This window comes from Cyprinus carpio, chromosome B11, assembly GCF_018340385.1.
Source record: "Cyprinus carpio isolate SPL01 chromosome B11, ASM1834038v1, whole genome shotgun sequence".
NCBI lineage: Eukaryota > Metazoa > Chordata > Actinopteri > Cypriniformes > Cyprinidae > Cyprinus > Cyprinus carpio.
Window position 1 is genome coordinate 10,226,810 of NC_056607.1, and position 15,356 is coordinate 10,242,165.

The following is a 15,356-nucleotide window of genomic DNA, read 5'->3' on the forward strand; positions in this document are numbered from 1 at the left end:
CAGACCTCAAAACCTTAAAGCGGCTGCTAGCAGTGCAGAATTCAGGGGGTCACATTTTCCTTGCATAGCCTATATTCATGTTGATAATTTTAATAAATTGTAGGCTATTCTTATAAATAACTCAATTTAAACATTCAAATGAATTAACTAATTATTTTATTTATTAATTAATGCATTCATTTATTAAATAAAATGTTATTTTAGTGAGAGAATACAAAAACCAAAATCACTAATTTTGTGCTGATTATATTTGCATCGTATGCATCATACTGGTTTTCTTTTTGATAAGGTAATTAATTTTAGCAGTATGTAATATTGTAAAGTGGACCAAGCAAAGTAGATGCTACCTGATTCTTTATACGTGGCAGCATTTCTAGACTCTTTAGAACAACAACAACAACAAAAAGAAAATATGCCTCGTTTTATTTATGACAGTCATTCTGCGTTATTTACAGTTAAACAGCGCGTGAAAGCACCGCTGCCGCCATTGGCACGTTTCTCCTCGGTACTAAAATAAACGGGTGATGTCAGTCCCGGTGATTCAGCCGGTCCTCCGCCCTCTCCCTGCGCCGCCATGAGGAGTTCAACGTGACCGCCGCCGAGTACAACCGGCCACAACAAACTGAGCCGCTGCACGAGACAGCCATGAGCGGCTGCACGTGGAGTGCCAAGTGGTCCCGGTGCGAAGTAACGGCGCATCTGTTACTATTGTGTAACCATGACAACGGCGCCGTGCTCGCCAGTGTGCCAGCATCATGTCAGGGGGATTTTTTTTATTAATGAATACTTGCATTAGGCTATATCGATGGAGCAACAGGTGCTCTGGACATCCGTTTCTTTCTAGAACCTTCTATCCTCTGCACGCACACATTCAGACCCGCGCTCGTGTGTTTGTAAAGCAACATAATCCTTTATGCAAACACAGCTCACATTGGTCAGGGAAATTTGCTGGATTCGAGTGTAAGGTCGAAAACTAAAATATGTTAAAGTGCGTGTTTAATTTTGAGTAATAATTTCTACATCATTATAATTATACGTACATGTATTTATATTTCACACACACATACTTCTTTCAATTGTGTTGTTTTGTCATAATAACGAAGGTAAATAAGTCGGAAATAACATCATAATTACGACAGCAAATACATATTTTTGTGCTGTTTTTGACAAAATACTACGTTTTGTCTATATCTATAACATCACATATGCTTTCAAGTCAATCCAGGATAAGGGGCTCATAACACACGTTCCTGAGACGAGCTGCTATTGTGCGCGGAGAGAGAGAGAGAGAGAGGAGAGAGAGAGAGTGAGAGACGGAGAGAGAGAGGAGAGAGAGAGAGAGAGAGAGAGAGAGAGAGAGAGAGAGAGCTGCAGCGGCAGCAGCATGGTGGGACACGGGACAGGGGAAGGCGGGCGGTCTGCTGTAAATGGGTTGAGCTCTGAAAGCGCCGTCACACACGTGAGGCTCATGTGACTGGAGCTCGAGACGTGTCTGCAGTCACAGGGTTTATTTAACACGTACTTCAAATCCACCCACATACACTCATTTAACCAGCACCGGAGCCGACAAATGCCTACTGCACCTCAACCTCACAACATCACTTCTGCGTCCTAGTTTTGAGACAACATATCTGGAACCAAAACTATTTTATTCGAGGAAAATACATGTGGACTTTTATGAGAGAGTAACGGATCTGCTTTTTATTTATATATATATACGTATATATATATATATATATATATATTTATTACTTTTTTATTTTTTATTAAATCTACCCTATTCTTACATCAGTAAGATATATTAGTAGGGTAAAATGGAAAGGATTACCAGTGCTCAGCCTCCTCCATGTATGGCCAAACACGCTTCGATGGATATCTCTGACATGCAAGGGTAAGTCAGTCTTCAGTTGTTGCGTATTTATGTCTTTGAAAGCTTTCCGGTGGGCTAGATCTCTTATTGGTTGTATTTTATTATATTTTATAGAATGGACTTTCCCATGTATGTGTATAAACCACGGCGGGGAATGAAGCGCAGCGAGGACAGCAAGGTACGAAATGCGCAATTACGCAAAAACATGATTGCGCACACTTTTACTTGCCACTTTTGTTTGATAGAAGTATATTTTAGTGTTTTAAACAAGATTTATAATGCACACTTTAAATTTCTGTAGTTTTGGTATGTTATTGATGTTTTTTTTCCGCATGGAAATTAATATCAAATTTTAATAACTAACCCCCAGGATACATACAAATTGCCTCACCGATTGATCGAGAAGAAAAGGAGAGACAGAATAAACGAGTGCATCGCCCAGTTGAAGGATTTGCTGCCTGAACACCTTAAACTCACTGTAAGTAATATGGGAGTGGATCGGCTCACCTCACTTTGTTGTAGTATAAAGCGCCACCTGCTTGTTGATCATGAATAAATCATTTTTGTCCTGCTTTTGGATTAGTCACCTCCTGTAATGTGCTTGATATACATTTTTAATATATACAACCTGTAAACTTTCGGCACTCCATATAGTGAATCTGGCTTTAATTAATTATTCACATTCAACAAAGCATGTTAGATTGTCATGTGAAATATCTGAATATTACTTGCACGCACACGTGCATGCACTGGTGAGCGGAGAGGAGTGTCTCCGTTCCTTTTCTGCGCAGGTTTGTCCTCTCTGAGCCGCTGCGGAGAGTGTTACATAAGAAAGATCAACATGCTTATCTGGGTTCTTCCTGTTTTAGACTCTGGGACACTTGGAGAAGGCTGTTGTGTTGGAGCTCACACTCAAGCATGTGAAAGCTCTTAACAACCTGCTGGAGCAGCAGCAACAGAAGATCATTTCCTTGCAGAATGGAATGCAAATCGGTAAGTTTTCGATCATGCAAAAGGAGCGGCACACTAAAAGTGTGACTGTGTTGTAGGAAGCAGCCCTGCTGAACTTTTCACCTCCCCTCCCAATTCTTTTGTTTTCAAGTGCATTACAAAATAATGAAATTGAGACACGCTTGCGCAACGCAGTGCATGATCTGGCCTACACGACTGTTGTGAATGAAAATGCTGGCATGGTTCTTAACCCTTATGGTTTTATTGCAGGTGAACAGGGCAATGGGCATTCAGAAAACAGCGAGGAGATGTTCCGTTCCGGGTTCCACTTGTGTGCCAAGGAGGTTCTTCAGTTCCTGGCCAATCAGGAGACCGTGCGTGACCTGACGCCCACTCACATAATCAACCACCTTCAAAAAGTGGCGTCTGAGTTCATTCAAAGCCCACCAAGTCCTCGTCTAGACGAGCCCACTCCCAAAGCTCCAGAAATCAGGGAGAAGCCGGCAAGCCCACAGCCGAAAGCAGCAGAGGGTCACGCCAAAAACTGCGTGCCCGTCATTCAAAGGACTTATCCCCACAGCAGTGAGCAAAGTGGGAGTGATACGGATACCGACAGTGGCTACGGGGGTGAGCTCGAGAAGCGTGAACTGGAAGCCCAGCGGTCAGTCTACTACAGCAAAGATGCTAGAGATCTCAAGCACAGCGGCAACATTAAAGAGGAGCTGGATGAGCCACAGGCCAAGCGGCAAAGGTCCGACTCTTCAGAAGATGAATCTATGTCGGGGCTAGACATAGTGGGGGGCCACAGCCCCTACATGAGCTTCTCTCCACACCAGTCCCTTTGCATGCCCTTCTACCTCTTTCCGCATGGAGCAGCTGCCGCATACTTGCCCATGCTGGAGAAGTGTTGGTACCCCGGAGCCATGCCCGTGTTGTACCAAGGCCTCGGTGGCTCCCCGGCGGGCATGTCCCCCGAGAAACTCCCCTCATCCTTGGTCATGTCCTCAAGAGTGGGCTCCCCCGTCACCACTCTGAACTCCATGGACTCTCCTGCACTCCTGCAGGCCCTGAAACAAGTTCCCCCATTAAACCTGGAAACCAAAGACTGAGGACTCATTCTGGGGTCCGCGCTAGCCCGCTCTCTGAATGTCTTGGTCTTGAGAGTGGACTTCCCTGCTGAATAAGCTCCCCAAGAGGGTTCGGTTGAAGAGGGCGCGAAGGCAAAGTTCAAAGACGCGCCCTCAAGTACGGCAAACAGCTGTTCTGATTCCTCTCAGACGTACGACGGCCTCCCTCCAAATGCAGAGACACACATAGACTCTCACACTCACTTATCAACTCCCTCCACAACCAGCAGACAAACACCCAGAGATGGAACGGTCCAAGTGGACACAGACGGGTAAAGGAGGCCTCGTGCACAGCACTGTGAAGAAGTGAGCTCTGTCCTTGGAGAAAAAGGACCTGGGGTTGGTAAACGGCGGCTCTTTGCACTTACGCCGAATGTTTAAGTCGAGAACAATACAAAAAGAAAAAAAACCCAGAATGTGACGTGCAGATGGTCCCCCAACAACAAAGACTTTGCACAAGCACCTTTTCATTTGTTGAATGTAAACGAAAAAGTCATTTTTGTAATAAAACATCACCCCTGTAGATGCTGCTTATTTGGACATTTCTCTGTGCCGTGGATGCTTGCTCAGGAAGCTCCACTCTCTTCTGCTTCTGTGACTGCTTTAACCAATAAGAACCGTCCATTTAGACTAGAATGCTACCAGAAAAACGTCCTTGCTTTGGATTGATCTGAGTCTCAAGGGCCTGAGTTTCCCTGCATAAACAAGGACGCCATCGTCTCCCGAGACGTGACGCTTGTGTAAATATGGTAGTGATGTAATCACAGCTCCACTATAGCTTTTGAGTTTGTCATACATTCGTGCACGTAGGTGAAGTTGTTGTGAGGTAACTGCATTGTGTAATTATTTTGTTTATACTACTTGTACATCTGTATTTTTGATACGTGACCCACACATACGTTCACAAGTTTTAGACAGCCGAGAGCTGTATGCCATGAGATTGTGTACATAGCTTTGGACCTAGACTCGATCTGCATCATGTTCTGTGTTCATTTCTGGTCAAATTAGGACAGATTTGGTTCATGCTGTTGCCTTTACCTGTTTAAAGCGGTAAACATGATGGCGGATACCTACATTTTTAATTCTGGATTCTACATAGAAGCAAAAGAAAGTGAATGTAATGTTTAAAACAATATATTAGTTTTGTATAGGAAGAGGTACTTACTTTTTATTTTGGGACCTAAGAGAAGGTTGCTTGATGTATATATTTTGTCTTAAAAAGTATTGTTGACATACATTAAAGAAAAAGTATTAATAAGTTTTTTTCCTGTGGAAAATATGTCTGAGTCTGTGTTTGAGAGCTTGAATATGTTTAGCTGAGAAAAAAAAAAAAAAAACCTCCCTGTTTTTCCCATCACAGTTCGTCCTTATGTAACACTTACATAACCCATAAACTTGCTGTCTATGCAAATACTTTAGACAAACACAATGATAAGAGTCAGGTTACAAATATTCCAGCCTCACACCTCCTAACTAAAGTTTGTGCCTTTTTGATAAGGTTCTGTGGCGCACTTTTTCAAAAAAAATAGACTTAGAACCCAAAGCAGAGAACATAATTGATTATTTTCACAGTCTTTGCAACTGCGTTACATTTCTCAGAAGATGAATCACGTTCTCTTCTAATGCTCGCTAGCTGTTGAATTAGGTTAAGACTCCCCGCGTGTCTGGCTGTGTGCTCGATCCAGTGCTGGCTGCTCACATGCAGAGCCACACGGTAGGCCGCACTCACTGCACCGAAGCATGGCCAGCCACATGCCACGCCTCCAGCACAGTCAGCACAATGCAATAAATTCACTACAATTACGAGACAACAGTATTATATGTTGTATGAAAATGATTAATATCTATAAATATAATTAGTTAATATAATTAAACAATAAATTGATTTTTTTTTCAGAGATATTAAGTATTATCACTAGTCTATTTGGTTGTAAAATTAACTAGGTTATTAACTAGGTACTCTACCATAGCAGGGTGATAAAATTTAAATAAAAAAGGTTTTTGTGTCTTAACTGATGTATGGAGCTCATGAATAAATTAATGAATGAAGTGAAATAAAGTGGCCATAGTACTGTTGGCTGTCATAAAGCAAACAATATGCTTCCTTTCTAAAAACAAACAAACAAAAACAACTGTAATGTAAAAAAACAAATCACAGACAATGTTAAAAAATAACATTACAGTAAGTTTGACAAAAAACAATATGTGACTGAATGATAGACTGATGCAGCAACAAGTACAAGGTCTCATCTATTTTAAAGCTTTTAGCGCTCTCGCGTGGACTATCGTGGAACTGCAACGAATGTTAAATGTGTTTATACAAATTATAATTAAGCGCAAAATGTTTATTGTCCAAAAGACGCTTTGTGTATTTACTTTTTGTGTATTTAGGCTACATGCCTTCTTTCTTTCTTTCTTTGCTATATTTATTTACAGTGTCTATGATCTTTACCTTGGACCGGCCTGCTAGTACATAGTCGTGCATTTTCTATATTTTACTATATTTTGCTTTATATTTTCAACATTTACTATATTTTGCTATATTTAAAACAATCTACTTTTTTTACTTCATATTTGTATGCTCCAAATTTTTTCATGCCCATTTACTTCTTACTGTAATTTTAAGTAATATTATAATATTGTTTGTATGAAACTAATGTAATCAGACTTTTAGATTCCTTTTGAACTAGGTCGTTTATCACATTGATTTAAATAGGACAATCTTGTATCATACTGATATAAAAATATGAGTATAAGAACATACAGTACTGTATATTCCATTCATTCTGATTAACATCTTGAAGTGCATTAAAAATTATAATAAATCAAGGTTTGTAAATGAACTGCAAGGGGCTTGTGAGTTTAATCAAAAGCTAATAATTAACTAAATCATAAAGGTAAAACCTAAATAAAGCGTTTAATAACAACAAAACAATAAATAAAAATAAAACATTTACTAAAAAAATAAAATATTTTATTTGTTTACCTGCATGCCATGTGACTGTTAACCTCTTAACCGTCACCTGTCCCCTCAGAGTGAGTTTACTTCACTATAACAAATAAATCTTTATCTAATCATCACAAACTATATATATAGTTGAAAAGGTCTAAGATACCTAAATAGATATTTTACCACTGTTTTTTGTTACAAATTCTATAAGAACAGCAACAGATTAATTTATGACAAGAGTGCACCTCAAAAAAGCCACATCATAACATGCATCCTGACCTTTGTCACAAAAAGTATTTTTTGGTTGCCTTTTGCCCCATCCCATTTTAGAAATTATCATACATTATATATCAACTTATATACATTATATATGACTGAATAAACAGCTATTTTAGAAAGGAACTTTTAAAAGATGAAAAAGAGTAATTAGGGAGAATCAATGAACTATGAAAAATGATTGCTATTGTGTGAGTAATATGTAATCATGTGATCAATGAAAAGCAACTGTAGTCTGATTACACATATTTTAAAATGTAATTTGATCTAAATACATAATCCAGATCACATGTAATCAGTTACTACCCAGGTCTGTGTGTGTGTGTGTGTGTGTGTGTGTGACAAACATATTTTTGTAGATTTTGTAGTATGAAGTTCTAGGCAAACAATCCAACTCAAAATGTGCCTTATTTATTTGTTCGCATATATATATATATATATATATATATATATATAGTATATATATATATATATATATATATATATATATATATATATATATGTTTGTATGTATCTGTCTGTTTTAACGGCAGCTAGCATCCTTAACGTTGCATTACTGCCATCTTCTGGTTCTAGTTATTTCCCATATACTTTAGTCATCATATTCTTGTCAAGAGTCCCGTTTTAGTCAGAAAGCAAATCAAATATTTAATTCCTTGTTCACTCCTACTGCAGTCCATTATATTCTTTACTCCACGTCCTGTTAGTCCTATTTCCTCCTATCATTTATCATATCCATCCTCTGTAATTCATATTTTGAACAATTAATAAGCACATGTTCTACAGTCTCAGGTATTTGGCACTGGTCACAAAACCCAGCTGGATGTTTTCCCATAATATGTAGAGTTCTATTTAATTTATTATGACCTATTCTTAATCTGGTCATAAAAGTCTCTTCTGTTTCCTCCCTTATTTTCCACAGTGCCTTTGTTGTCCCCACACTATCCTCTTTCCATCTGATCTTGAAAGGCTGGTGACTGCTTCTATGCTCTCTTTTTGCAGTGCTTTCTTAGCTATTTTACAGCAACGTGTCGCAAGTGCTGGCGGACTTTTATTAGTTACGATTATTTACGGCGCGGCGCGTTTATTGCGCGTCATCTGTTGTCACCTGACCTTTGCCTCGGCCGCTTCCTCTTTCTCCTCGAGTCCTCCAGCAGGAACAGATCTAGCTCCTCCAGCAGCGCAGAGATGTTGGCCCTCATCCACCGGCTCCTGGACTGGTTCAGGTCGCTCTTCTGGAAAGAGGAGATGGAGCTAACGCTGGTGGGACTGCAGTACTCTGGAAAAACCACTTTTGTCAACGTGATTGCTGTAAGTCTGCTTCAATTCCTCACAGTTTGAACACTTGTCATGTCATTGCCTGCCGGGGTGGAGAACAGATGCTTTAAAACCTGTTTGTGTGAGCAATGTGCTCTTATGAATTTAGGCGTGATGCTTCCCTCGAATTGCTTGACGTTTTAGCTCATATATGAAATATGAATTGCTATTATCTCCAGGTTTGAGGACTTTAATGAGTTTTAGGGTGGATGAGATGCCCCTGGTGTGTTTTAGTTTTGAAGTCGAATCAGTTTAATAAATCCTGTATAATGTAATATAATATGATGATCATCAAACACAGAATTTTCTAATGTTTATGTAAGTGCCAGATATGTTTTTTGATCGCCATCATAGATTGTTTTCAGCTATGATCACATGATAATCTGACTCAGAGCAGATGTCATTTATGAGAGTCATTTTTTAAAATCTCCATGAAGTATTTTGGACAGGTCAGTGCTGGTTCATTGTGGTTTGGCATTTTTAGTATCTAAAGTTTCTCAGTTGTATGCTTGTCACAATAATGGAATCCACAGATTAACCTTAAAATAAACCTCAGTGGGACCCATGTTTCAAAAGGTCTTTGAGTACAGCAGCCTGGATCTCTTATTATTATTATTATTATTATTATTATTATAAAGTGCCCAAGTGCATGTGACCGTCCCAATGAGGGTTCTTGAATCATGAGAGTTGCCCTTCCGCCTCTCATAGATGCTTCTGCAATGCAGCACAAAGGATTAACAAACCCAGAGTTTCTAACAAAAAAACTCTACATCAGGGTTTGAAATTGAATTCAAAGGGGAAAAGTGAAACATCTTGCAGGTGTTTTTCTAGTTTCATTTATGGGCCGCTTTTTAGTTGTAACTAGCTTAAGAAGAACTGTCACTCAGTATTTTTCCACTCATAAATGTAAATCAATTAATTTTGCACACGTACTATATGCATGTATAATGTATGTTTTATTATGATTAGTAAACCACAGACCATAAGAAATCGAGAAGTACCACAAGAATTGCAGGAGCAATCTTCTTGATCAAATTCTTTGGAGCTTTTCAAATGCAGATCAACACGCAGTTACATAGTTGAAATTCTTATGTGTTTTGTAATATAGCCATGCAATTAGCTAAGCTCTTGGATTTGTATCCTCAACATGAGGGTTTTGCAGCAGAGGAGATCTCACTCAATGACTTGGCTTAGTTATAATCATATTTTTAAAAGGAAGAGCTTGGTTTTATCTAAAAACGATTCATTTATTTGACATTTTTTAAAATCCACATGGTATAAAGAATCAATTATATTTTAATCTGTTGCACAATTTACTAAATTATGAAGTATGAAACTTTCTGGCTTGTTTTACCAAAAAATCACATTGTTATTATTATTATTATTATTATTAAAACTCCCTGTGAGTTGTTTGTATTCAAAAGCGGCATTTTAACATTGACTTCCTCTTGTGTGCTGTTATTTTGTGCAACATGAGACTGTAAGATTGTCTTTTTATTAACTTTTGCAACCCTTCACATTTTATTTATGTGATTGAAATGATCTGCATGTTTCTTTTCCGCTAGTCCGGTCAGTTCAATGAAGACATGATCCCTACAGTCGGCTTCAACATGAGGAAAGTCACCAAAGGCAATGTAACAATAAAAGTACGTCTCATCTACACGGATCATACCTCTGCCTCAATCATGGTTTTCTAGGATCCAGATATGTAGACTCTTTAATGCAAATTATATGCATCACAAGTACAATGTTTGATTGCCAGTGCCTTCCATCATGTCCACTTGTCCTGTTTTTGCATAGATTTGGGATATAGGCGGGCAGCCGCGGTTCAGGAGCATGTGGGAGCGATACTGCCGGGGCGTCAATGCCATCGTGTGAGTATAGCATCTCACAGAGACTTGCTTGCTTTATTTCATTGCTCTCTGGAATACTTGATTCTGATCAGTCAGTGCTGTTGAGCGGTTAGATATTTTTGCATAATGACCATTAAAGTGCATCTAGATGCTAGATAATAGAGAGAATTTATAATTGCTTGTATTGCTTAATATTATTTGCTAGTAAGTCCATAGAATAAGGTAACTAAGATTGTAGATTAATAATAATCAGTTAATATTTACTACTGTTCAAAAGTTTGGGGTTGGTAAGATTTTTTTTGGTAATCAATGCTGCATTTAGTTGATCAAAATAGTAATATTGTATAATATTATTACAATTTAAATAAACATTTTTTCTTTTTGAATTAATTTTAAAATTGTAATGTATTTATTCCTGTAATGCAAAGCTGAATTTTCAGCATCATTACTCCAGTCTTCAGTGTCATACAATCCTTCAGAAATCATTCTGATATGCTGATTTGCTGCTCAAGAAACATTTATTATCCTCAATGTTGAAAAAAGTTTTTGCTGCTTAATATTTTTTGGAAACTGTGATACATTTTTTCATGATTCTTTGAATAAAAAGTAAAAAAAAGCCAGCTATTTTTGAAACAATATAAATGCTTTTACTGTCACTTTTGTTTAATTTAATCCATCCTTGCTGAATAAAATGATGAAATTCTTGTTTGTTTGTTTTTTAATGGTAGTGTACAATAAATAAATAGACATGGTTTCAGACAGTGTCCATTTTGTTGCTTATTATATTTCTTAGCTCAAGATATAAACTATTATACAAGAAAACAGAATAGTTTAATCAAATCCATGTTTCTGCTCCATGTATTTACTTCTTTGATAAGTAGCTGTGTAATAAAATTATACAATCAACCCCTTCAAGTTGAGATTCTGATCTTCCTTTCAGGGTTTATTTACGACTGGCTGACTGTAAATCATCCCTAACCTGAAGTTTCAGTGTTTACATTATCAACGCCTGCATTAAGGACTCTGTTGGTGTTTTTTTTTAGGTATATGGTTGACTCTGCGGATCGTGAAAAGGTCGAAGCCTCGAGAAACGAGCTACACAACTTGTTAGACAAACCACAGCTGCAAGGCATTCCTGTAAGAAGAATTTATTGTATTTACTGTAGCTGATCATTTCCCCTTGTGCTGTTAATAGAGGACTGTCATATTTATTAATACCTTGTGCTGTTTTATTACTGCTGAATTTTCCAAAACAGTAGAAAATCAAGCCTAGCCATCGCACCACACCTTTTCCAGATCCTTCCCCACTGCTGTGTTGTATTAACCGAGCATGACTAAGCATCTCTGCCGTCAGCTCCTGTGGTCCGAGATGTCCTCTCTGGGGGCATTATAGGTCTTTTCTTCAGCAGAGAAATCAGCAGAGAGGAAACAGATCGCTCATTGATTATCTGTCTGTAGGGAGTGATGGGCGTCCACTATTTGCTAAAGCGAACATTTTAAAAAGACAGCTTTAACGCAGTCTAATGTAGAACCAACACCCAATAACAGAAATCTTGGAAGCAAAAGTGTGAAACATGCAGTTTAAACATAAAGAGGTTTAAGACTATTCGTTCTTTATCCTCAACAGGTACTTGTCCTAGGCAACAAAAGAGACCTCCCCAGTGCACTAGACGAGAAGCAAATAATCGAAAAGATGTAAGACCACACCCAGATCTTTAGAAAGAGTTCATGTGAGGCTACTCTCAAAAAATGGCAAATGATTTTTGCCATTTTGTTTCCTTTTGTTTCCACAGGAACCTGTCTGCAATTCAAGACAGAGAGATCTGCTGCTACTCCATTTCATGCAAAGAGAAAGACAATATAGGTGAGAGTTACTGCATTTTATACACATCCAAATATAAAACTGTGATGTTTGGTCAATTAAAACATCCTAGCAATTGCATAGCATAGACCCTAGCAATGTGGCGGTAAACATTACATCTAGTTTTATGGTTTTGAGTGTTACAAGCAAATTATGTTATTGATGATCAAAGCATATTTTATTGGGTATTATCTTAATTTGGAAGACTTGAAAAGTTGATGCTTGAAAAAGTATGAGAACATTATGTGCATTCATAAATGCAAAAATAAGAAGGCCTGCTGGAGTTCAAGAATATTTACTAAATTGGCTAATACTGAATCAAATGACTCATGAATCACCTCACTGTGACTCATTCACGGACAGCGTTTGAGAGTTGGTACAGTTGTGGTTGTGATTTCATCTTGATTTCCTCTAATCTGAGAAGCTGTACATTTGCATTCATTACACTGCATTACTCTCCGTTTTTTTATTAGCTTTACAAGCATCAAATTAACAGAGAAAAGCCAATATGCTGTAATGTGAAGCAGCTGTTCCCAAACAATGACAAATACTTCAAGCTAGTCTGTGCAAGAATATAACTGTAATGGCGTAAAACATTTTTTGTGAGACATTTACTTGTTTACCTGTCAATAATGACAGATTTAGTTTATATTACAAACATCACTTAGCAGTCATTCAAATGTTAGATCAAAAGTTTCACAATGCTTCTGTCGTTAAATGACTGCATATAAGAAAGTGAATTAACCTTAGGACTGTCACTAACTTCAAATAAAGTATCAAAAGCAAGTTATCATATGGTTTTATTGAACAAATCAGTTTAAATTGATTAAAATAATAACTTATGTACATTACGTATTATATCAAATGCCTGCAGAGGGCGCCAACGGCCTGACAATTGTCCTTGTGAAATATAAAAATATGTTGTGTTTATACCTACCATACAAACTATTCTAACTCAAATTTTCTAAAGTCTACTTTTTAAATGAAGATTGAAAGAGTTCTTGGAAGCTTAAAGGAGGTGACATCTGGTGTAGTTTGTTTATAGCCTAACTAACCTTTTACTTCTGATTGTATTTCGGCTTCGCATTTCATAACACTGAAGATGATTTTGAACAAAATGTGGAAGAATCAAACTTTTATAGGTCACAGAGCTTATTTTATGCAATAATCCAAAGGGTCTATTAAGGGAACCGGTGTGATGACTTCTGGGTTGGCCTTCAAAAAATGTCATCCATGCAATACTCTGTTGATCTGATTTGATGAAATTTGAGTAAACGTGCACGAAACCAGCAATAATTGCAGGGTGTGACATCTGCTTTATTATATAATATTTTTTTTGCATGCAATATTTTGTACTTTTGAATTGCTGTCAAACAGCCCATTGTTTTGAAAGCACTACAGAGTCAGAGAAATCAGCATATGTGTACTTCAGAGAAATTTGGAAGTGAATCAAAAGATATTATACAAACATAATTCCTTCCTCAGATATCACACTGCAGTGGTTGATCCAGCATTCAAAATCTCGGAGAAGTTGAAAGCAGACCCCGTCCTGCCAATAACTCAGTCCTGCCCTTGTTCCAGCTCCCAGCTCAGCCCAGCGCTCTTCAGTCCGGCCGGCCCTTCCTGTGAGCAGTGACGCAGTCCCTCTCAGCCGCATCTGTCTGTCCAGTAGCTGCTCGTCTCATTCACTCTCTATTGCACACAGTAAACTGTCAGTAAAGCATCTTCACCGGTGGGCCTCAGACTCCACTCAACTCATGGTTGCTGTCAGTTGAATGGATTTTTTAATTTTTATTATAAGCTAAACCTCTTTTAGGGTAAACCTTGATATGGTTTAAATCCGTTTCGGAGTTTGCCTTCTTATCCTGTGAAATAAGTTTGTGGTATTGTTTGGGGTTTTCTTCTGTTCTGCTTGGTTTACTGTTTTTGTATTATTTTTGCTGTAAAGCATTTTTACCACAAAGAGTGTTTAGAATGAACATTTGAGTAGCTAGTATTGTACATTTAGGGCTTCAAAATATTTTAAATGTACACTACTTTTCAAAAGTTTTAGGACAAAGTTTTTTTTTTTTTTTTTATTGCGCAAGGATGCATTAAATTGATCAAAAGTGACAGTAAAGACAAATAAATGCTCTCTAATTGAACTTTCTGTTCTTCAAAGAATGTAACACGGTTTCTACAAAAATATTAAGCAACTTTAATAAAAATAAGAAATGTCTCTTGAGCAGTAAATCAGCATATTAAAATAATTTCTGAAGGATCATGTGACACTGAAGCTTGGATACTGATGCTAAAAATTCAGCTTCGCCTCACAGAAATAAATTACATTTAAAAATGTATTCAAATAGAAAAGTTATTTTAAATTGTAGTAATATTTAACAATATAACTGTATTTATGATCAAATTAATATGGTTTTGGTGAGCATAAAACTTTTAAGAAATCTTACTGACCCCAAACTTTTGAACAGTAGTGTACATTTTTTTTACTCCATGTTTTTCCTTTACTTCATGTTAACTCTATGATACCCCCCCCCCTCCCCCAACAACTGTTTGTGAAATAATGATAATTTATATTTGCTTTGTAGATGGTTGACTAGCTGGATGACTAGACGTTTACCAATATCTGCCTTTCAGCAAATCTGGACATTATACCAGCTGATGGTCCTTTATTTAATATTCATGAGTCTAGATGATTTTATAATGCTTCTCCTCATGTTTTAGATCATCTTTATGGCTCTGTCTAAATATTTTCCTATTTGAATCTCATTACAATAACAAAGCCCAGTTTATTAGTATTTATGACCCACAGCTCTTGGGCATGCTTCACATACTGTAGCCTTGAGCATAAAACATCTCAATTCTGAAAACTGTCCTCTAATGGGATTCTCTGTTTGTCAGTGTGGACTTGGCATTTACATTAATTAGTGAGCATAAAAGTTAAGTGCCTTTTGCAGATACTCACATTTTTAAAGCCCAAAATGGATATGGTGGGCTAGTTTAAACTTACTGTAGGTGCCATTAACACTGATTATTGTATTGGTAAGTTAATTACACATTTATTGGTTATGCATATGATAGGACCACAATAATTACATAATTATCTAACTGCTACAGTGAATACTGTGCATTTAGTTGGTTCATGAGCATGATT

At 37.5% G+C, this 15,356-nt stretch overlaps 2 protein-coding genes across 2 annotated transcripts; both read left to right on the top strand.

Annotated features, from left to right (window-relative positions):
- Positions 1 to 1,496: 1,496 nt before the first annotated feature.
- On the top strand, positions 1,497 to 5,206 carry LOC109095141 (class E basic helix-loop-helix protein 40-like). Its single transcript, XM_042733872.1, has 5 exons — positions 1,497 to 1,891; positions 1,985 to 2,048; positions 2,241 to 2,348; positions 2,740 to 2,863; positions 3,092 to 5,206. Exons 1-5 carry the CDS (start codon positions 1,815 to 1,817, stop codon positions 3,928 to 3,930), a joined length of 1,212 nt encoding a protein of 403 aa, XP_042589806.1. The 5' UTR covers positions 1,497 to 1,814; the 3' UTR covers positions 3,931 to 5,206.
- A 3,061-nt stretch (positions 5,207 to 8,267) lies between these two features.
- LOC109078343 (ADP-ribosylation factor-like protein 8B) lies at positions 8,268 to 13,870 on the top strand. The gene is made up of 7 exons (XM_042733873.1): positions 8,268 to 8,485; positions 10,057 to 10,137; positions 10,292 to 10,365; positions 11,388 to 11,481; positions 11,972 to 12,039; positions 12,138 to 12,208; positions 13,691 to 13,870. The coding sequence occupies exons 1-7, from the start codon at positions 8,363 to 8,365 to the stop codon at positions 13,738 to 13,740; spliced, it is 561 nt and encodes a 186-aa protein (XP_042589807.1). The 5' UTR covers positions 8,268 to 8,362; the 3' UTR covers positions 13,741 to 13,870.
- Positions 13,871 to 15,356: the final 1,486 nt, after the last annotated feature.

Coding starts and splice junctions, on each gene's coding strand:
- LOC109095141 (XM_042733872.1), top strand. CDS start 1,815: ATGGAAAGGATTACCAGTGCTCAGCCTCCTCCATGTATGGCCAAACAC. Junction 2,049..2,240: donor AGCGCAGCGAGGACAGCAAG/GTACGAAATGCG, acceptor ACTAACCCCCAG/GATACATACAAATTGCCTCA. Junction 2,349..2,739: donor CTGAACACCTTAAACTCACT/GTAAGTAATATG, acceptor TTCCTGTTTTAG/ACTCTGGGACACTTGGAGAA.
- LOC109078343 (XM_042733873.1), top strand. CDS start 8,363: ATGTTGGCCCTCATCCACCGGCTCCTGGACTGGTTCAGGTCGCTCTTC. Junction 8,486..10,056: donor CTTTTGTCAACGTGATTGCT/GTAAGTCTGCTT, acceptor CTTTTCCGCTAG/TCCGGTCAGTTCAATGAAGA. Junction 10,138..10,291: donor AAGGCAATGTAACAATAAAA/GTACGTCTCATC, acceptor GTTTTTGCATAG/ATTTGGGATATAGGCGGGCA.